The following is a 23,009-nucleotide window of genomic DNA, read 5'->3' on the forward strand; positions in this document are numbered from 1 at the left end:
AAATAGTGTCTTTATCTTATTCTATTCTATTCCACAGACACAGACCCATAAAGACAAAGCGACACACACACACACACACACACACACACACACACACACACACACACACACACACACACACACACACACACACACACACACACACACACACACACACACCCAGCAGTGTTAGACAAGGGACTGTCTGCTCTGTAGCCCCAGGCCTTGTCCTTTCACAATTCTTCCCTCTCCCTCATTTGTCTGTCTGTATTTCAGTAACAGAAACTAGCTTCATTTACCCAACACATTTATCCAACTCATTCTTTCTTTTCCTCCTGGATCGAGGAGAAAACCATAGAATAACATTGATTGATAGGGAAACTATTCCATAGGGACGTTTGAGATTATAAAAGTTCAGAATTGTTACAGACAATGCAGGGTTTGTCACAGACAGTTTTTAGCAGTGTCTGTGCCCTACCTGAGTTTTTTAATTTTTTTATGTACTTATACCGACAATAAAATAAGGACCAATTATAAGTCAAGTTTTCATTTCTTTTCTTCTTCTTTCTCAGTTTAAACCAAATTCCTACACCTAGTTTTAAATGAGGACAAATGCTTGATTTATGTGTCAGATGAAGGCAGAACTGGAGAGAAACATCTCGAATGAACCAACTCCGAGTACTCGTGTACTGGCATTCAAGTGTGAATTGTGCATAGTGGGCGGTCCAAGTACTGTGCGGCACTTCTAAGTACTCTACTTGCTTGTTGTGGCAATGTGTCATATATCTTTAAACTGGCCTGTCTGTTTGACTCATTGTCCCATCTGGACCTGGTTTTAGGGTTTCAGGAAGAAAATCCATCTTAAAACCTTAAAACCTTAATAGAATCTTTGCCATGTTAATTTTACAGTAAGTGCTTCTTTCTTTTTCAAATGTGCTGCTTCTCATTTTACATGTATAGTGGTGTCTGATACTTCCTTCATTTTGATAAGCTCCCCTCTTTAGTTTTGAAGCGCAGTGCAAAAGTGGACTTTCTGCTGAATCACAGTGAACAAAAAGACATTTTGTTCATTTTGAAAAGAAGTTTAGCTTTGTGGTATCTTCACACGAGTTAATAATCCTGGTTTGAAGCCTGACTTCAGTTAACTAACTGTAGGCAGTCGGGTGTGATGGTCACAATGATGATGGAACAGACAGACCTTGAGTTTACTGAACAACCCCCCCCCCAACCCCAAGAGTGGAGTGGCTAAGTCTCAAGTTAATTCCAATAACCTTCCTGCTAATACTTACCACGGCTATTCTTATTTGACAATATTAAACCTCTTTTTAATCACAGATAAACACAAGAAGCTCCAGCTTTCATGATGCTGAGCACACATCAGCACGACATGTTGTTTACCACCTCTGGAAAATATAACCTTTTAAAAGAAACTAGCGTCTCTCCTACAGCTGCATATTAGCTCATCTACAATATTTTGCTGCTAAAATAACTAATGAATTTAATTCCTTTTACATGGAAATATGTATATTTGCGTACATAATACAGTGGGTTGTTCATGACAGCTGGCATAACCAGCTGTATTTAGACTGTATTTAGCTGATAGTTGATCCATCCACAAGAAACGACAACAATCACTCAGGAAGTTGTTGTTTGCTCATTCCTGGATTTGTTTTTTTTGTTTTGCACATTTTTGAACCTTCATGTCATGTTGCTGCGAGATCTTTCGAGGTGTTTTGTGACGAGATGTCAGATTCTTGCCAGTTGGTGCTGTTGTGCGAACCTCTTGGTCATCACGTTTGAACACTATTTTGACGGCAGAGTAAGACCAATTATCAAGACCAGTTGTTAAGTTCAAAACACCTTTGCAGCACTGCCTGATGTGAAGACACCCTGAAGTTTTATTTTTACTAACTCTAATATCTGGCTGTGGAGGGGGCTTAGTTGTCGACACCAAAGTCAACACAGAGCACTTCAAGAGCTCCCTTATCTCCACAGGTACTTTCCCTGCCTATGAATAATTCAGTTTCATGGTTAATGGTGAAGTTCCTTTGTCTTGTTTTCTAGTTTTACTGTAGATTTTCGAAACCATAAACCCTAACAAAAAAAATATTCTTTTCATCCAAGAGTGCTTTGACCTTTTGGATGAAATTATGTCCAAAATGACATTCTATATATTACACTTGGTTTAGTACAACTTGTCCAGTGAGGGAATCACCCTATTGTACAGGACATATATTTGATGTAGTGTTTTATTCTGTCTTTCCATAATAATGTCACCAAGCAGGTCTTTGTAATGTACTATATGATCTCTGTCTCAATGTCTTGCTGAACTGTTGGTACCTGCTTGCCTAATTCACAATTACTTTAATCTTCATAACCTGACTTGAGCTGTGGACATGAATTTCATACTTATTGCACGATTATCTGAAACCCATCACATTAAAGCAGACAATTCTCTGTCAGTTATCCAGCATAATAAATGGCATCACCACAGAAGTCCTGACTTGGTCCCTTCTGTTTTCAGTATCTTTGCAATCAAGATGATGAATATGTTGTTGCAACGTTATGCAGATGACACCGGCATATACTTAAGGGATTAATAAAAAGTTTGAGGTCTCAAAACCATCTACTGTTGAATGAAAGCAAACAATTAATGGATTAATTAATCAACAGCAAATGAACCTGCAACTATTTACTGTAATTTTATAGATAAAATGATTAATTGATTACCCAAAAGGGGAAAAAATTCAGCAGATTAATCACTAATGAAGTAATTGTTAGATGCAGCCCTAATTGGTTTAATATCCAAACAACATATTTTCTGCTATTTTTTGTTTTATGTTTGTGTAAACGGTCACAAACTGTAAGTACCCTGCAACTGAATTTTTTTTTTTTTTTTTTAACATTCAAATTACAGAAATAGTATTCAGTGAAAATGACCATGTGCAAATATATGGAACTGCTGAGGTTAGATGGCATTGAACGACAACAAACCAGAGGATTTCTCAGAGCATGGAAAGTTTCTCAAACCACTTGAATATGCCTTATTAGTATTTAACCACACTCCACCATACAGATGGATTTAATAATGATATATTAAAATTCATTATAAACTTCAGTCTGTCCACTGAGAGATTAAGCACGCACTCATTGAGCTTACTTTACAGTTGACCACAAACACAATCAAGTGTGTCACAGTAGATACTGCTGCTGTTACTATATCGACTTGCATTGAGACAGAGTGTCTCAATTATAGAATGAAGAGACCAAAGATAATTAGAAGTGTTTTGAGAATCCAAGTGACTGGCTTTTGTAATTCAGAAATCATGGCAGAGTGGAATGGCTGAGCATGTTAATGGAGCTGCTCTTGTTTCTGCTAGAGTCCTCTTTGAGCACAGGAAAAATCAATCTGGCACCTTGTCAGTATTTAACATCAGGGCTTCCTTACTCCCTGGCCAATGTGTAAGTGTTCTTTCCGACCTCTGCATCGGCTGTTGCCACAGACAAGCCACAATTTGATTATTTATTTGTACTCATGGGTGGATTGAATTCCCAGTTTAGACTGGCTACCACTATTTTGGCTTGGCAAAATGATGGTCTTTGTGTAATTTATTTTTCCATATTTTCCTTTCTATGACTATTGAAGAATAATGTTGACAACATGCTGACAATGAAGTTATTTCTAATAATATTTCACAGCGAACAAGTACCTTGTGACAGGCACTTGCTTGTGTGAATGAGAGTAAGATCATTTACTGTGGCAAACATTTTCTACTTTCAAATGACAGTAAATGTAGTTGAAGCTGCTTTGATTCATGTGAGACAAATGTTTGTTTACTTCTAATATTTTAAGTGTGATATTTAGCTCAATTTGATTACAGTTCACACCAACTTGACTTCATCTGTCAGCTGCTTAAACTCTTGAGAGCAAGTCTTTATTCTTTCATTTAATCTATTGATATCACTATCAAAAGGAGCTCAAGCTGTCTAGATAAAGACTTTCTGTGTGATTCCACATTAATGTTGGTTGGAAAGTAGTTTGTCTCAGACTATTTTCATATGGTGGCTCTGCTGGCTGCTGGGTGATCATCTCTAAATTGTGTTGTATAAGTATACAACACTCAGTGAGTAGCTCTTTATTTATATGTATAGCATCCCTTCAATACGTCATCTAGCTCCACCCCTCACATATTGCTCATTAATGCAGTTGAAGTCACATTTCTCTAATAACATTTGTTCGTAATTTGCTACTTCAAACTCTGTACATGCCTAAATTCTTGTAGTGCTTTTGGCCTTCTTTACATAAAGGTTAATAGGTGTTCACTCACTTGGGAATTAGAAATGAAAGGTTTCTCTTCAGAATAGACACAGTGATCACAGTGATGGCATCTATACTTAAAAGTATTGCTGTTGGCTAGGTCTGGCTCAGCCTTGTTGTTAAGGTTTCATGATAATCAGACATGGAGCCTTTTAGCTAGTAGTGTTTTATTATTGTGGGAAATTATAATGGACAATTTTTTTTCCTACTATTTCCTGACATTACAGACATAACAATCAATTGGAAAAATAATTTGCAGAATAATCGATAATGGTTTTGCCCTTTATATCATAATGAGCTGTTGTTTTTCACATTAAAAACTGAGCTTTTCAAACACACTCTGGTGTTCATGAATCTGAAAAGGCTGGTCTTGGATTTTGTAAATATAATATGTTTGCTCAGACAAGTGTATTCTGCTGTGAAGGTGCAATATAAAGAATTACGTGCCTTACATTTTTCTGTGGTTGCTAATACTGAGTATCAGTGTAGTCAATCAAGTAATGCATGTATTTTATTTAACACGACATTGCAATTGCCCTGATTGACCTGAAAGCCCTAGTGCAGAGTGTTGTTTTAACATCGTCTGATTCCTCCACCTTAGTGTTTATGTAATTGTGATCAAAGCATGCAAGGCACTGACAATAGAGACAGATTGCTATATTTCTGTTTACTGAAAACTACCATGGAGAATAATGCAGTTTGAGGCAGTTTTATGTGAGAGCTTTGTTTTTCGCCGTATCACACCAGAGCCTGGACTTAAGGCCCAATCAGCCAGAGAGCAATATGCATATTTCACACTTGTTTTGTTACTGTCGGTTTGAGTCACACAGCTGCCAGTCCAAGAGACAAGGGAAGGTGCTGCAACCAGGGATAAAAGACCTTTTGGCAATAATGTTATATATTTGAAATAAACCTTTTTGTGTGTAACAGCAGTATCAACCAAAAGTGACCTCTTTGAGTTTCCAATTTAGGTTGAATATGATGTTTTAATTTGATCTAAAGATGAAATACATTACGCATACACATACGTTATCATAAAATATAGGCCCACCAACAGAATAATCTGTATAATGCATACTGAAGGCTTTCCAGTGAGGTCACCCTTTGCTGGTGATTGTGAGCTCCTGTTGTTGACATATTTACTGATAAAGATGCTGGCTGACCCACTAACTCCTGATTCCCATCACCTGGACTGACTCAATGCATTTCTGTTTCGGTAATCAGCTCAAGCACACAATCCAATTACATGGAGGTTACTGTGACAGGGTTTTTCCTGGACGAAATTAGGCGGGGATGGTACTAAGGTACGACTGGGGGGTGGTCAGGTAAACGTCGGCTTTAATACGCTCATTAATACACTCCTAAAGACATGTTACTGAGAACTAGGCCTACTCTCAGACCCGACAACGTAATCATATCTCGTCAGTAACATGAATTCACTTTTTTTTCCCATATTAGAAGAACTAATGATGTCTGCACTCTGCACTGTTTCACCTGTCCTCGTGATTCTCTTCCTCGCGAACTGTCTTTTTAAAATAATCTGGATTTAAAACATTTCTGCAAAAAAACATACATGATGGGATGTAACGTTAATTTAGGGAAACTTCTCAAGAAGCTGTGTGTGCTTGAGTATAAAAGAGATAATATTTACTTGTTTGAATAGCAGCAAAATCAGGTTGCCGCCTCCTTCTGCAAGCAGGAAATCCAGTGCGTTCAGATGGCTCTGCCTGATGTACGGATTACGATACAACGCCACTACATTGCCGTAGTGGCGTACAGCCGCAATTGCAGTTACAAAATCCACAGAGAAAACAAGTAGGCCTACTAGAATTTTGTTGTGAGGCAGAGATGGCACAAAATTTGATGGAGGTGGCTTCCTCGAAATTCATTTTTATGTTTTGGGAAAAAACGTAGGTCTACACAGGTTTTCAGCGCCAGCGTTTTCAGCTCTAGAACACAGTGTAGAAACAGAGTAGGAAGGTGTTTTCAACTTCTCTTTGTAGCTGTAAAAGCCAGAGAGCTGCAAGTGCTCTCAGGATAGCTTCCTCGCCACTGTCTCAAGATTTCATGCGTTTAAAAAATGCAGATATTTTGGCCTGACTGTCGACATTTCGGGTTGACGTTTGTCCATCTTTGGTTTTTAACTTATTGGAAAATGTTATTGCACTTAACATAATGAGTTGTCAACCTGTCTCTCCTCTACACCACTCAACAAAGGAGAGGAAAAACATGCCCGTAAATGAAAGCAGATTGTAGTAGAGATTCTCACACGGACCTAAAATGAAAGAATACCACAAAAATTAGGTCAAATAAATGAAATATTCCGTCTTTTTTTTTTTTAATTTTACTTGTTTTTTCTTTGGTTACTTCCCCCCAAGGCAATGGTAAGACAGCTATTAACAGAAGTTAAACAAACCATCTTGTAGCTTTGGCCATTTGGTTTATTGTTGTAGTTGTGTGTTGGCCCAGCCCGAGTGCTCCTGGATATCCCTCACTTTTCAACCCATCAGCGCTTGTCTGAAACGAAGAGCCTCAGCAATGCAAGGCATGCAGCTGAGAGTTTGGAGGCGTTAAAAATCTCCTCTGTGAGCCATGATAAACCAGACTCTTCCCTGCATCTCTGCAAGACAATTTAAAGTAACTTTGGAGAAGCGTTTTTCAGTCCTTAATGAGATTTCGAGCACTGGGAGTAGAGATTAGGCAATAATCATTATGAATGTATACATACCTCACTTATAAAATAAAAACATCATAACATAGTGTATGTTTTTATCATTGTAATTATAGCAGGAACAACTGCGTGCAAAGGCCTGGGCCCAGTAACATGCCAGTAAATATGCATTCCTCATGCATTTATTGGTCTAAATGAAGCTATTTTCTTACAAATGTATTTAAAGACGGTGATTTCTGTCATTAAAGTAGCTACGTTTTACTACTGTTTAAAGGTTTTCACAAATCATGTACAGATATAGTTCTGGCCAAGATAATTGTACTAAGAAATTTTCAGGTTGACACTGCTCAGGAGCAGATTTTTAAATGTGAATTTGAAACTGTAAGTAACTGTTCTGCGTTCTTACACATACAATGCCTAACAACATGCGCATTCCCCTTGTGTATGTTGATATTTTCCTTTGCACCTTTCCTTACCTCTGTCCGTCACACATAAACAATAAGCATAAAATGGCTAAACGAGTTCTGCGTCAGAGTCAGTTCCAGAACGTTCTTTATAGATGAACCTCATAATGTAATTTCTGTTTCATGCACAGCTGGTGTTCCTAACAGTCATATCCAGAAAACAACATTATGCCAGGTCTGATTGTAGTTGTGTTCCACGGCAAATCGACCAGAAATGGCTTTTCCCCGCGTCTTTTTTTTCTGCGCTTTCAAGGCGGAATCACCCTTATGTGGCCTCTGTGATAGATAGCTGAATGAAACTGGATCTGTGAAAAAAGGACAAGCACTCTGGGAGTTGCACAGCCTGCATGCCTTTCGCTCAACGGGGCACTCACTGGGACATTTCCTCAGTGGGGCTTTTTCAAAAGAGGCTTGCGCTGCAGTTCCAGCTAAGGGCAGTACAGTAGGTCAACTGCTGATAGAGTTACAACCTCTCTTTTGTGGAGGTGTTGGACAAATTAGACCTCACAACTATTTACCCAGTCAAACAGGGACAGCTGCATCTCTCCACCCTCCAAAACCTGCCACCGACTGTTGTTCCTTTGGGGAGCCATCTGTGAGGAATAAGCAGGCACGGTGATCAAATGATTGTTCAACAGTTTTACCTCTGTCACTGCTGGGGGTGATATGAATGGCCTCTTAACTGAATCAACATGGGCTCTGTGCATTATGTTATCCAGCTGCCATCTTGGACTGTTGTTCTAATGAGAGCTGAGTAATAGTAGATGGCTCCTTTTCTGTCATTCAGTGGGAACAACCCAGCGGTAAAGACTATAGAGCATGAAACCATAACAGTTAGATGCATTTGTTGTATAAAACTCTCCCATTATAGGGAGATTAATTTAATTGTCCGATTAATAGTAATGAAGCAGAAAATATGCTGATATCCCCATACAATCTTTTTGGACACTGTCATAGTTATTCCAGAAGCTTCAGGATTTGATTTGATAAACCCATCAAGATTAGCTCTATTAACACGAGGCTAATAATCTGGGCATGAGAAGTCAATTTTGAAATAATTTAATTTAATAATAATTTAAGTTTGTTGTTTAAATTGCAGTATGAGTCTGCTGTGTTTGTAATTTTATAGGTCTAATAAACAGTTAAATATTCAACACTGTTTAGCGAGTGAAGCTAATAGTTAGCTAAATATGTGCATGTTTCTTATGTTTGATAAATTCTTCAATTCAATTAATTGTCTTTAGTGTAAATGAAATGTGTGGGAATTTCCTCACTTTAAACGGTAATTGTTTTTATGTTAAATTTCAGAGCAATTTGATTTATCATCTAATTAGCAGTACGAGTAAGTGTTTGAGCTTGTTTGTGCTGAAACAATGTGGATTCTGAAAGGGCTGCACCTAACAATTATTTATGATTAAGCTGCTGTTTTTGACTGTATTTTGTTTAGCTTGTTTTATTTGACAAACAGTCCAAACCCCACAGATATTCAGTTAAACTTTACTTACGACAAAGAAAAGTGTCAAGTCCTGACATTTGAGAAACTAATGCTAGTAAATGTTTGGCATTTTTCGATTATCCAAATATTTGCAGATTAATTAAGCAAATAATTATTGCAGCTCTTGATTCTAAACATGGATGAATTTTGAATTGAACCGTTTTTTACTTGAGTCCTTTAAGATGATGCATTGTTAAAAATCTAATTATGAATAGGTTAAAATGCCCTGATCTGAATATGGATCTACTTTAACAGGAAAATAATAATAATTCAGATATCCACTACAAAATGTAGGATTCATTACTTAAGTGAAACAACATAAAACAAACACACCATGGCTACCAATTAGAAATAAGAACCTATACTCTTTTTAGAGCTCCCCTGTGTTTTGCTGTGTTTTGTCAGTCGAGTTTCTGCAGCACAAAGAGAATCATCAGAATTCATGCCTGTTTGAGGAGGTATTGATCTGATCACCCTTAAACACCACCCCTGAGTCTTTTGTGCTCAGGCTTCCTTTCTCCCTCACGTTCTTCATTGCACGAGGAGATGAGAACTCTGGATGTGGGTTTTTAATTATTTACCTACATGTAGTGTCTCAGTCTCAGGGGGCTGTAAGTGCAAGATTTTCAAAAGATGGTCTGATTCTTTTGCTGGTACCGGTTCATGCACATGTTTAACACTATCAGCACCCGGCTATTTACAGCTTGGGAGGGGTTAAATTGAGCCTCTGGACTGCAAGCATTGCATGTTCTCCATTTAAGAAATAGAACATTTGTAAGGTGCAATGATACCTTAGTTTTCAAGAAGAGACTATCAGGATTATTGGGGATTGGCTGAAGCCTTGTAACCGTGTGAGTTACTATAACTCAAATTGTTAGCAGTGTTGTAAATATGTGTCCCAGTAATGTTTATTTATACATGACGCTTTTTGAAACACAGCAGTGTATCAGTGTTAAGCTATGGTACACAATAAGCTCTGGCTTGATCAGTTGCATTCTTCATTTTCATCATTCATCAACATTTTTCCTCACAGAAGATTTTTACTATTCCTAATACTATTCATTGAGGTTTTTAAAATTGACTAACTGGTGTTAGTCATCATCACAATTGCAATACAGCGTATAACTTCACTAAACTTTATTAAAGATGACTCACTCAACGACAAACAAGTTCATCTTCACACACATTTTCCTTTTCCACTCTTAGACAATCACTGCCGTATTTTTTAAAGAAAGATTTGCAAATATTTAGATAAAACAAAAAGGACCTCCGGTCTTCTAAATTCACGGTAATCTGAGAACACATTTGGGAAATTGAGAAAATAAATTTAGTAGACTTAATTTCCACATTGAAAACACAGTTAAAAGTTTTCTTTGTATCGGGGTTGTTTTGCAGTAGGTCCAAAATTAGATACAGCTGGGATGTGTACAGGAATGTTGTATTTACTTCCTAAAAGATATGAAACATGATGACCTTTGGGCTATATTGTGTTTGCAAATACAACAAACTGTTCTCCTGAGACATACACTGGCTCATTCATGTTTTTAAGCTCCTCTGTTAATGCAAGATTACCATTGTGCTCTTGAGTTGAAAAGGCACGGCTCCATAAACCATGTGGGGGTGGGGGTGTGTGTGAGACCAGCTACTCCTTATTTATCAGCAGTGACACTATCAGCAGTGCCTCGTGAAAAGAGAGCCAGTCATTCAGAACAGTGGGGCCACCTTGGCTGTCAAAGCAGGATTTAGGCTACATTTCCCATGGTTGCCATGACGACTGTGGGAGGTGATTATAAAGAGAGGGTTTCCGAGCAGTGCTGTCACACCAGTGGGTATTACCATAGTGGTTTGCGCAGTGATCATCAGAGAATTACTGGCCCATGATCAAATGATTTTTTTTTGTGTGTCTTGTACCCTCTGAAATGCTCAGTTCCGTGATGGCGGAGCTGTAGTAATATTATTTCTATGTCTGGAGTATTAGTCTAATATAACTCTTTTCTTATTTCTCTTTTAGGGAATATGTGGTTAAATGGGACAGGAACGAGTAGACCGTGAGGATTCTCTAACCCGTGCCCCGGAGTCCCAACCGTCTGAGAGGGTGTCGGACCTCACTGAGGCAATCCTGGGCCGTTGGCACTAAAATGTCCCTAAGTGGTGGCACTGCAGGCGGGAAAGGTGTGGACTCTAATGCGGTGGACACTTACGACAGCGGGGATGAGTGGGATATTGGTGTTGGAAATCTGATTATTGACCTCGACGCTGACTTAGAGAAAGACAAACTTGAGATGTCTGGTACCAAGGACGGCATGGCGGCACCACCCAGTGCAGTGGCAGCATTGCCTGACAACATCAGGTTTGTTAGTCCAGTGTCTGGCTCTCAAGGCAAGGAAAGCAAATCCAAATACAAGCGCAGTAAGAACTCTAAAGACAATAGTAGCAAAGCTTCAGCTGGAGATGGGGGCAAAAAAGAAACTACAGGACGGACTCAGGGGGAGCCAACAGGCACAGCAGCAAGTGCAGGAGCTGCTGGTAGTAATTCCACCTCTGGAAGGAACATGGAAAAGGGGGGCAAAGCCTCCCGAGGTGTTCTGAGTGGTAAAAAAGAGAAAGAAGGGGCAACTGGGAAAAGTAAGAAGGACAAAACAGATGGAGCCCCTGTCGTGGCAATAGCTGCTGCGGAGAAGGATGTTGTGTCTCAAGCCCACGTCGCTTTGGGGAATAGTCGTAATACGTCCTTTGAGAACACACAATCAACGGACTTGGCAGAAGCCAATCAAATGGGGAATATTGCACTTGAACCTGTTGGGATAGTACCAGCATTGGCCACAAAAACTGAACCAGAGGAGGTGGAAAATGGTAATAGTGAATGCAAGACGCTAAAGAAGGTGAAAAATGAGAAGGTAAGCTTTTCCTTTTACTCTCTTTTCATGCTGCATGGATTTGTTTGGTGTTTTGTTATATATTATTTCATTTAAAAGTCTGTGGTGATGTTTGTCTTTGTCACAGGCACTTATTAATTCCATGCTTTTTTTAGGGATGTGCAGTTGTCAGTTAGTCGGCTAATGTTGCACCATTATCTTACAGTTAACAGTCAATAGTTTATATAAAGTTGCTAAAAGTTATTTGCAGCGTTAAATACATATGTATCAAAAAAATAAATATTTCTGGTAGTTAAAAAAACATATCCACACACAAACATAGTGCTGAAGCTATGCTAACTAGCCTGCTGATGAGTTTTGGAGTTTTTTTTCCATGACTGCTGTAAAAGCAACAGCTGTAGAGTTGCATTTATCTGTGAGAAGCATCTTTGAAACAATACCGGCTGTGTGAATTAATACAGTAGGACACTATAGGACTGAAGATTGTAGGATTCATGAAGTTGTGCTTTGTGATAGCCTGTTCCTTATAGCAGGCTGAGAGATGCACTCCTTTCCCTGAAGCTGTCTAACATGTGATGCACAAAAAGATCTACTTCTGTTTTCTCTTATTACCACATGGTGAAAAAGGCCACTCTTGATGAATATGAGACCAGCTACAGGAAATACCCCAAATCGTGGTGTTTTCTTTCCTTCTTATCAGTGGAGGCTTGATTCATTTTCAAAGGATGCATAAGTGCCTTGATATTTAAAAAAAATAAAAAATACCATGTTAAAAATCAATACCAACATCTGTTGTAATTATGGAAGCGTTATGTACTGTACATGGAAACCTGAGTCCTAATGTCAGATAAGGGAAATGTTCCCATATGTCAGTCTAGAATATAATAGATACTGTCAGCCATATACATCACATTACGCCTGTGAAGTTAAGTAAATGTCACATCGTGTTCTACTTTTTTTTTTTTTCTTCACACAATTTCAACGCTGACATTGTCATACAAGAACAATATAAAGATCCGTGTAGCTGTTCACCCACACTTATCTTGTTCACTCAGAGTTGATCTATCACTGTGTCTATTGTATGCCTCATAGCAGCCTTTTCATGCTCTCGCAGTATAAAAGACAGCAGAGCAGGGAGGTGCTGAGGACTGTTTTTGTCTGTCATCGTGTTCCATTCTTAATCCCACAAGCCCCAGTAATGCCTGGTGGAGCAGTATGTGGGGGAGGGAGCTGGTGCAAAGCACGCCTTCGTCGTTTTTCCTGCTGCTCTGAAAGTGGCATGGGGGATGGGCTGCGAGGAAGCCTGTTTGATTCCTTAAATCCAGGACACCCAGTCATGAACACAAGCTGTAGAGTCTCCTTGGAGCGAACGCTATGAAAAGAAATTTCAGGAAAGTCTTTGTAATCATAATGTACTTGGAATGAAAAGGCTTTTGACGAACAACAACATGAATTGGTTGACAGCAGTGAATAAAGGAGAGAGGTCATAACTGCTTTCAAATAGCTAACTGAAGAAAAGTATCCTTCAAAACATGATGAAAAAAGGATGTGATTATATTGCTGCACACAGCAATTTAGCCCTGAAGAGCAGTTTTTAAGTTGGCTACCCCAGTTAATGGATGTGTTAAAACTGCAAGTTAATTTTTCTCAAAACATAAAATAAAACCAAATAAAATCAATATATGTATTTAAAAACATTCAGGGCTATTGGACTTTGTTTGGACCCAGCCCTAGTGTCGACACCAGTCAGCTTGATAATGTCTACTCAGACATATTTGAACGGCCTTTTAATTTTTGGAATCGGTGAAAGGCAGTTTTAAGGGAAAATTTGAGCCTGTGAGAAAATGAGCTGCAATGATTGGAGAACATCCCGGTTGTAGAATATGTTGCATGTTTTATGAAGACGCCCATTCATTCCATTGAAGGTTGCTCACCAGACACACGCCCAAAAAACAGTTCCTAAGGATAATATTCTGACATGGCTGATAATTACTATTTTGATAGCAGTGGATTATATATCAATCATTCCAATAATTTTTTCAAGCAAAAATTGTAGAAAAAACGACAAAAAATTGTGGTTTTTGGACTTTTTTTAACAAAACAAGACATTTGAAGATGTTGACAATTTTTTAATCTGTTATAGGTTAAATGATTAATAGAAAAATAATTGGCATATGAATTATTTGTCGCTCTACAACCATTAATTTTGTAAAAAGACATTTTGGACCCAAGCATGTCGCACAATCTGCAGTTCCAACTGTGGCCACTAGACAAAAATTGCAGCTCAGTGCTGTTCATTTGACAGGTTGCCCGGTACAAGAGACGTGTGTTAGCAAACATGTCTTAAAATTTACATCAGTTACAATTACAGTAGCTAGAACACAAAAGTGTATTTAAAATGCCCATTGAACTGAAGCCATGCTGGCTCTGTAACAGATACTCCCACTGGCCACAGTCGAAGCAAAGGCTGCTGCAAACGGCAGAGCTCCTGAACTCCACCGTAACATCAGCTAGAAACATAATCCCTGTGCCTAGAATGAGCATTTCACAAGACTGTTGTTCATCACAGATGTGGCAGCAGCAGAATCCAATTTCTTCATCTCACACTAGTCACAGTAGCTAGTGTTCGGTGTAGGGCTTCAAAGAATGATTGTTTTCGTTATTGATGAATCAGCTGAAAAAAAAACCCATAAAATCCTCACATTTGAGGAGGTAGAAACACAAGTGTGTGGTTTATTTGCTAATGCCTAAAATAATAATTCGATTAAGTTTTGGTTAATCGACCAGTCATTGCAGTTCTAGCTCAGTGTCCACAGGCTACAGTTTTTTGCAGCTCGCACAAACTAGAAAATTGATACGGAATCTGATTTAGGAAAAATGGGTGAACAATGTCGACTGACCTGACTCACAGCTTCGCATTAGGGAATCCTACATACTTGCTTATGGGCTGTCACACCTTTTGTGGGGCTAAAGTTCAATGTTCTTCATGTATTTAGTTGTTGTAGCTTGTAAAATGTAAATTCAAAAGAAAATTTTCATCTTGCACTTTAACTTCTTACCTTTTCGCCAATGATGTGACTGAATTATATCCAGGTAAATGAAACATGTACACAGCTATCCTACACCTGCTCTAAGTGTCTGTGTCGTTTGTATATTAGGGTCAGTTAAATGAAAAATGTTACCACAAAGCAGCATTACTGTAGAAATCAAATACTGTTGGGAAGTAGATTTGGAAATTTGTCAGCCTCATTACAACTTATCTGTTCATTTAAAAGAACTAGCTGTCTCATGTCCTTGTGTAATCCGAGCATTAATCAGTATGTGTCTCAGTAGCTATCTTGTTCTCCATGGTAGAGGTGTAATAGCGTGGCTACATTGTCGGTGTCCTAAGTTAAAGCTCCCCAAAGCTTTGGCTCTCGGATGCTGAATAAATCATCTCTACTTCCTTCGTACAAGTGCTAACCACCTCTGAGTGTGTCTCACTCTCCCACCTCTCATTATACAAATCTAGAGGAGTAAGGCATTCATCAGCTCCCTCAATGTGCCACTGGCCTTGAAAAATGGAGCAGCTCTCATGGAAAATTACATTGGCAATGTTACTTTGAATAGAGGAAGGGGGGAGGGGGGGAGAAAGGAAAGGCTGCACTTGAATGAAAGAGCACAGCCACCACTCTGCATTGCTGCTGATGTCCAGCTCGGGGAGTGGAGGGATCTCATGAGAGCTAGCTTGAGTTCTTTCTCTCTTTGCCTGTGCCTGACTGACTGTTGCTATTGTGTTACAGCTCATTCCTTTTAAGTAGTGCCAAGGCTTTTAAAGGCTCCGGAATAGAGGAGAGAGATTGTGACTTATTTTAAGAAGTGGAGCAAATTACATCAAGAAGCTCACTACGAAGTGAGGCTGTTAGTTTACCTGTCCATGCTCTAGTAAAGCTAATTTTGCAGAGATGAACACAGTTGTTGCTTTAGTAACAGAACACTTACACAGAAGATTTAAGAAAAACATGTAATTTCTCTCAAATCCTCCTATTTTTTAAAGTGTACTGAAGTGCTTTTATGATAGTTTGAATATGCTATATCTTCCTTGCATCTTGCACAAACAAGTATCTTGAGCGTTTAGGTCTTACCTAGGTGTATACTCTCTGCAGAGATTGTATTAAGCTGCCAGTACACTCTGTCAGGACTGAAATAAACGGCTTCAGAAACCCCTTCCTCCCACGCCTTTCCAATGTGATATTACGGGTTGCTGCGTCTGACCATTTCTTGTAACTTTCCAAAACTGACAGTTGGACATTCACACCCACTTTACGCTGTGATTTGTCGGCTGTGCAGAGGTGAAACAGGAGCCAGCAGCTCGAGCTTCTCTCTCTTTTTTCATTTCTTACACAATATTCTTTTATGTACAACCCACTACCGCGTTATGCATGCCTTCCAGGAGCTATAAACCCTTCTGATTTCCGATGCAGTCGGACAATGCATCATATGAACTAGTTCTGTTTGATCATAACCTGACCCTTGCACGCATCAAGGGAGGAATTTTATCAGAGTTTCATTCAGTCTGATGATATAAAATGAAGATATTTTTCATTATTGTTTATCACATTCAATGCATGATCACTGAATAACTCTGAATAATTGTTGTTAGTTTTTAATCACAGTCGACTTTGACTCATGAGTTTTAAACAAATAACAACAACATATCCATAGAAAGAAGATAAATGATGGAAGCGTGAATTATCTCCTGGTTCATAGCTGCTGTGATTTCTGCGTTGTGCCCATGTGAAGCATTCACCCTCAGGGAGTCCCTCACTACAACAGGAAGAAAACATTTGACACTAAGTGTTTTCCCCGTCTGCCATCAGCCGCTGCCTTCACAATAATGTGAAATGTTTTGAGCTTGTAGGCAAAACAAAACACTAGACTACATAAAGTATTAAAAAAAATAAAGTCAAATCAAGGAAGTTATTAATGTTGACTATTTAGTTATTTCTAATTAGTGAACACCGATTAGAATGGATGTAAGAACGTAGGTGTAGTAATAATAACATTGATTGGGTCTTTTATTCTTGTTTTCATTAAATGTGAATGTCCATGGATCCTGCTTTTCTCAGTAGACAAACACACATGCCACGCATACCTCACATTTTCAAGGTTTACAGTGTCTTATCCCTCACTGACGTGCCAGTGCAAATCAAAATAGTAAAAAGCATGCTGTAGCCGGTCTGTACATAGAGCATACTCCAGTGTATCTGCACCTCCACTTGAAAACAATTTTCAGATTCACATTGCTGTAGAGACGAGTCATCGACCGTAACGCTAGAAATCCGTATGAGAGAATCACTAAAGCATAAGACCCCGTTACACCAGATTCCTCAGCCCACACAGCAGACCACAGATTCAGTTCAATTAGAAGAAGAATGCATTGGCCCTCGAAGTTTATAGTCTTGTCGTACAGGAAATCACTGTCGAGAGGCACCACGGGTTTCTTTGTTGGGAAATATTTCATGCTGGAACCAGGTCTTTCCAGTCTGCCTGTTCTCACCTGGTCCACAGTGAATGTTGAGGTTGTTTTGTGTCCCAATCTATCTGCCTCATGAAGGCTTTTTTTTTGGGGGGGGGGGGATTTACTGTCACTTCTGATGTTGGGTTATAAAGTAAGCTTGCTTTTACAACAAGTACAATCTGGCATGAGAAAGACTTTGAAAGAGTTCTGATAGGAATGAGTGTGATTGCTCTTAGTCATGAAAGGATTGTGAGATTCTGCAGCAGCAATTTTCATCAACCTTTTTTTCCCCAAGATTCTCACTAAAAGGCACATTGTTCATTTATTATTTGCTAATGCACTGTCCTGTCCTCTTGACCATGTACTGGCATGTATTACATACATGTAGTAAATCCTTATATTGTCTAAAATAATATTGTAAAACAAATGTTTTCCATAACTAGCAGTCACGTCAAAAACAAAGAAAAGCTGAACATTTCACATTTTTCATTTTTTTTGCTCGGAAACCTTGATTAATCAATGATCAAAATAGTGGGCCATTATTTTTCTTCATCAATAGATTAATTGCCTCATCGTTTCAGCCCTGCAGAATAGTGTTTTTTAGTCATCCTTGACAATTTTCCCGAAACTAATCATGGTGCATATAAACCCTGAGACGCCATCCTGGGAGTGTGAATGTCGTATTGTTGCTCCTTTTTATGAGAACAATGCGGTTGTTGAGTGAGTAATACCACTCTGTGACTCCCACTATCAAGTATTTGGTTTCCATTAGGTTTTCATAAGCATAATCTGAAAACCAGCTCTTTTCTATTTTGTAACATCAAACATTTTAGATTTCTTTAATCAACATAGTTGTATTAATGTTTTTTTTCTCATGTTTTGATGTGTGAGAAGTCTTTTTTGATTGTTCTTTTTTATCCGTTGTTGTAATTTAGTTTGTGAAGTGCAGGAGAGATCAGAGTCTTTTGTCTTGAAAAACTGTAACACAATTGGAGACCCCAGATACCTTCTTTTTGAATCCATCCCTTTCCAATTAATCCCAAATATGAGCTCCAGAATATAATGGGAGGTCATATCCTCAGTGTGTTAAAGCCTCTGGCATTCACCCTATTGGAACTTGGTAATAGTTTATTTTAACATCAGTATCAATCATTTTAGAAACTTGGAAATTTGATCTCACCTTCTGTTTTTAACAAAAAAAAACAACATAATAAAACCTTCATTTTAGAATTCATTAAGAATTGATGTTGAGATTTTCGACAGCGACACAAAACACAGTCTACTTTTCCAAAAAGCAATCACAGGTCTGTCAAACAAAGCCTCTGTCATGCTTTGTCTTTTCCTCCCCGTCTTTTCTCTCCTAAGCTTTCCACAAGGTGTGTTGTGCTGTGTCTGGATCAGCTTGCTATGAGGGAGGCATGTGTTGGGGGAAGGGAGCGAAGGCTTGTACAACTAATTCAGCTCATGAAAGACTTATGCAGCAAGAGCAGCTGTCTTCCATTGTCAGCCTGCAAATTTCCAGCGTGCCTCATTTCGCCTCTCAATGCGTGAGTAGCAAGAGAAGCAGGGGAGGGTAGAACAGAGAGGAAACAAACCGAAATAAGAAGGAGGAGAAAACAAACAGGGAAAGAGACAGGCAAATATCAAGACTTTTTCACTGCACTAACTCGATGTAGGCCTAGTTCTGTTTTTTTCTATTTAAAACCGTGGTGGGTGTGTGGTTGGACCATGGTCTAATAATAAACCATGAGCCTATTCAGACCCAGTGTGCAGTATGCAGACAGATAAAAAAAAAAAAAAAAAGGGCTCTGCTGTGGTGAGAGGGGAGAGAGAGGGCACATGAGGGGTAAGAGGGGGAGGAGGTGGGGTAAAGAACTGCCTGAGATTAGGAGAGGAGGGAGGGAGGGTTGAACAGTGTTATGAATGGATAGAGTCTTTAACCCCCCCTACACACTGAATAGTTTGTCACAGGCTGCTGCGGCTGTATGTGGAATGAGAGGAGCTGGCTGAGAGCTCTTGGATTCCTGAATCCTTGAGGCATGTGGTCTGATTAGCAGAACAAAACCCACACAGTGGGGAGGAGCAGACGTCCCCCCCCCTATACACTCACACACACACACACACACACACACACACACACACAGTCCTCAACTGGAATTTTCTACCAGCAAGTGAAGAGGTGGCTCAAAGTTTGTACTGCCTTGCTATGGTTGTAGAAGAGTTTGCAGCCTATGTTTGGGGATTTCTCACTTGTTTCTGAAGGCTTTGTCTCTGCACAATCTCCATTGTTTTGTCCATGTGAAAAGAATTTCCTCCCCTTAACGGTAGTTCAACCTTTAAATTTGGATGTTTTCTGGCGGACATGTTAAAGTAATCATCAATATTGAAGCAGGTTTGACCATGAAGCACTTAATGAGAAACATTCGCAGTGCAAGATCTTAACTGCCTGTGAAAGGTTTTTAGTTTAACAAAGAGGAAGTTAACAGAAAGGCAGTGTTTGAGCAAGAGTGATTATAGAGAGGATTACGTTTCTTGCCCTCCCCCTAGTACTTTTCTAAGGGGATTGTTTGCAGCCAGTTTGTTAAATGAAACGAGTTCTGGGAATCTCTAATGTTTCTGCTTTGAAATTCTTTACCTCATTGCACCATTGCTTGTCTTTTTCTTTTTTCTCTCAGTTTATAAAACAAAACAAAAAATTCCCATCACATTTTCCCAGATGTCTTGTTCATGTCTTGTTTTGTCTGACCAACAGTCTCCAATCAAAAACATTCAATTTGCAGTTATGTAAGACCAACAAAAGCTGCAAATCCTCACAGATGAGAACCTGAAACCATCAAATGTTTGGCATTTGTGCTTGAAAAATGACTTAAATGATTAATCAGTCACCCATATAGTTACAAATTAATTTTCTTTTACTCGACTAATCAATTAATCAACTAACTGTTGTAGATCTGAAATAAAGATAGCAATTTTAAGTGAAGTAGCAGGTGGACAAATACGTACTTTGCTTCTGTTTGAGTTGGATATAAAGGAGGAGATCATGTCTGAACCAAAACAACCCTGAGTTTGTGTTTTGTGTTGGGGAAATATGTTGTTGACTGACAAAACATTGTTTACTGGGCGACTGGTTTGAGCTAAGAGCCTGCTGCTGAAGCACATGTAGTGTAGATGGGAGATATGATGTATGTATGATACACAGTAAAATCAGATGTAATATGCAATAATGAATGTACTTGATTCAGGAAGTCATTTTTGCCTACCTAAAGACATTTGGAAAGAAAAGATACTTTGAACAACACAGTTTGTTCAGGCTTGCTATATAGACCAGATTCTTAACTCTGTTCTGTGCACCCGCTCCCACTGTGTGATTATCTATAATTGGCCTAAAAATATCACTTGGTCGTATAGCCTTTGGAGAAAATAACTATACACATTTGTGTTTGGTTTGTTTGACTGTTTCAGTTTTGGGTACTTGTGATGATGTACATAGTTACGTTGGGGTGTCTCCTCTGAGATACGAGGCAGGAGAAAGTCTAGTTCAGGTGAATTGTACCTTTTTCAATAAAGTAAGGAGTATGTGCTAGTTGAAACCTCGAAGATTTGCACTACAAAGCCCCTAATTAGCTAATAAATAAAGCCGTAGTGACATCAGGGTTGTATATAGCTTTGTAAATCCTGTTATTGTTTAACTTCATTAAAACAAGCTTAGGTTTCTGACGAATTTGGTGTAAGAAAACCCTTGCAACAGCTCGGTTGCGAACAAAGATATAATGGTCGGAAAGCTCACCAGTGACATCTGTTGGTTAAAACGTGAGTGATGTTCAACGCTTAACGGTTCCAGCTATCGGAAGCTAACATTACGTAGCAACCTTAGCTAGATAGCCAAACCGTCAGTAACGCAGATACAAGGTTTGTGACATTTAGGGATCATATCAAAGAGGAAATGTAAAAGCCAAAAAAAAACCCTCAGACAGGTTTTTCAGACAGCCGAATACTGGAGGCGACGGCGATGTTGAAGAGACTGCTAACATTCGCAGCTCGGCCGAGTCAACAACATTATCCTAGCCTCGGGTTGAAGAAACACAGTCATCGAACTCGCAGTAAAGCCATTAGAGCAAGAACAGCTGCCAGGCCTAACAATTTTTCCGGCGGAAACCCTGATGTTTATCTTCTGGGTATATGAGATATTTATGTTTTTACAGTCGCACACTCTTTTTAGTGTCAGCTCCTGTTACACACAACTAGGCTTGTCATTTTACACGCAGTTAAACCCTTACGGAGGTAGACAACTGAGCAAATAGACATAATGGCTAATCCATTTTCTTATCTGTCAGATGGTGTTGTTTTGGGGGGGGGGTAGTTTGTTGTTTTCTGACTGAGGAGGTTCTCTGGGCTTATCCCTCTCATTACATTTTGCTGGATGTCAAAAGACTGTCTGCCAAAAATAGAGCAGCAGTCCACATTTCAGCAAGAGAAATTGGAGAAGCAAGTTAGGTCATGTGTGAGCCTTCGTCTGCACTCCGTCTTGCCTAAGAGCCAAACTGAGAGGTCAGTCTAGAGAGCAAAGCTTTTACACAAGCTTTTCTCTAATCCAGTGACTATCATGCCCATTTGGAGCATAATTGAATATCATCTGTTTAAACATAAATAACTGCCTCTTCTATATTAAAAAAAAAAAAAGAAAGAATTTAGCAACATAGAGGTCTTCTACTTTCTTTTATGACAAGTGTGCATTTGAGATTTGCTTCATTGTGTGTGTGTGTGTGTGTGTGTGTGTGTGTGTGTGTGTGTGTGTGTGTGTGTGTGTGTGTGTGTCTGTCTGTGCATGAGACTGTGCATGCATGCTTCCAAGCTTGGAAGTACAGATCTGAGATGAAAGGATTTTCTTTCCCATTCTAATCCACACAGACAGCTAGGCCCTTGTGATTATTCCTGCCCCCTTCTCTCCACTCATCTCTTTGAATGCAGGGCCTTTCTAATTCACCCTAAAAAGGGTTTCAAAAGGGGATTATACCGCTGATAGAAATTAAAGGGAGAACACGTCTGTCCTTTGGGACCAATGTCAAACATTCATGATGCGATGAATGCTTCGGGCCGTGCACGCACAATATAGCACTGAATTTGGAACAGTTTGTATTTCACAAGTATCTTTTTTTTCAGTACCAAATTACTGAAGTAATGATTTATTAACATTACATTTGAAAGGTCATTAATGTAAATGTTCTGTAGTTGTTATTGAAATTTTTCCTAAAGATTTTTCGATCCATGACATGCAGACAGCAGCAGCAGAGCTTACGCCTGCATGCAATATGTTGGTCTACACGGCTCCACTTTACAAAGATGAATGACTAATGTCTTCCAATAAAATTTTCTTTCAACTATTGGATGTTCTGTTATTCAAATTACACAAATTGCGTTTTTTTTTCTTTTTTTAAACAAAGACATTTCATCGTTACACTAAAAATGGCTTTTTTATTGATGTCGTCAGAAAGTGTCATTAAAGTTGAAAATCATGGGGAGAAATTATGCTCCAGTCAATTTAAAAAATATTTTAAATGATCATAAATTAGGATGTCATCAGGTTATAAAAGCAAAACATTACCCACACTTCATTAATGTGAGGGGGGAAATATAGGCAAAGGCAAAAGGTTTCATTCAAGGCTTATTCTTTCAGTTCAGCAGTATTTGCCCTTAGATTTACTGATT

At 38.9% G+C, this 23,009-nt stretch overlaps 1 protein-coding gene across 2 annotated transcripts in view; it reads left to right on the top strand.

Moving 5' to 3' along the window:
• Positions 1 to 23,009, top strand: part of znf609b (zinc finger protein 609b) — a 74,043-nt gene that overhangs the window by 10,334 nt on the left and 40,700 nt on the right. For both annotated transcript variants that reach the window (XM_087179409.1, XM_087179410.1), the window contains exon 2: positions 10,939 to 11,824. In XM_087179409.1, the coding sequence (XP_087035535.1) occupies positions 11,066 to 11,824 (759 nt within the window). In that variant the 5' untranslated portion in view covers positions 10,939 to 11,065. The remainder of the gene's footprint in view (positions 1 to 10,938; positions 11,825 to 23,009) is intronic.

Source organism: Seriola lalandi, unplaced genomic scaffold (assembly GCF_002814215.2).
Source record: "Seriola lalandi dorsalis isolate HSWRI2012SDOR001 ecotype SW California unplaced genomic scaffold, Sedor1 jcf7180002054835, whole genome shotgun sequence".
NCBI lineage: Eukaryota > Metazoa > Chordata > Actinopteri > Carangiformes > Carangidae > Seriola > Seriola lalandi.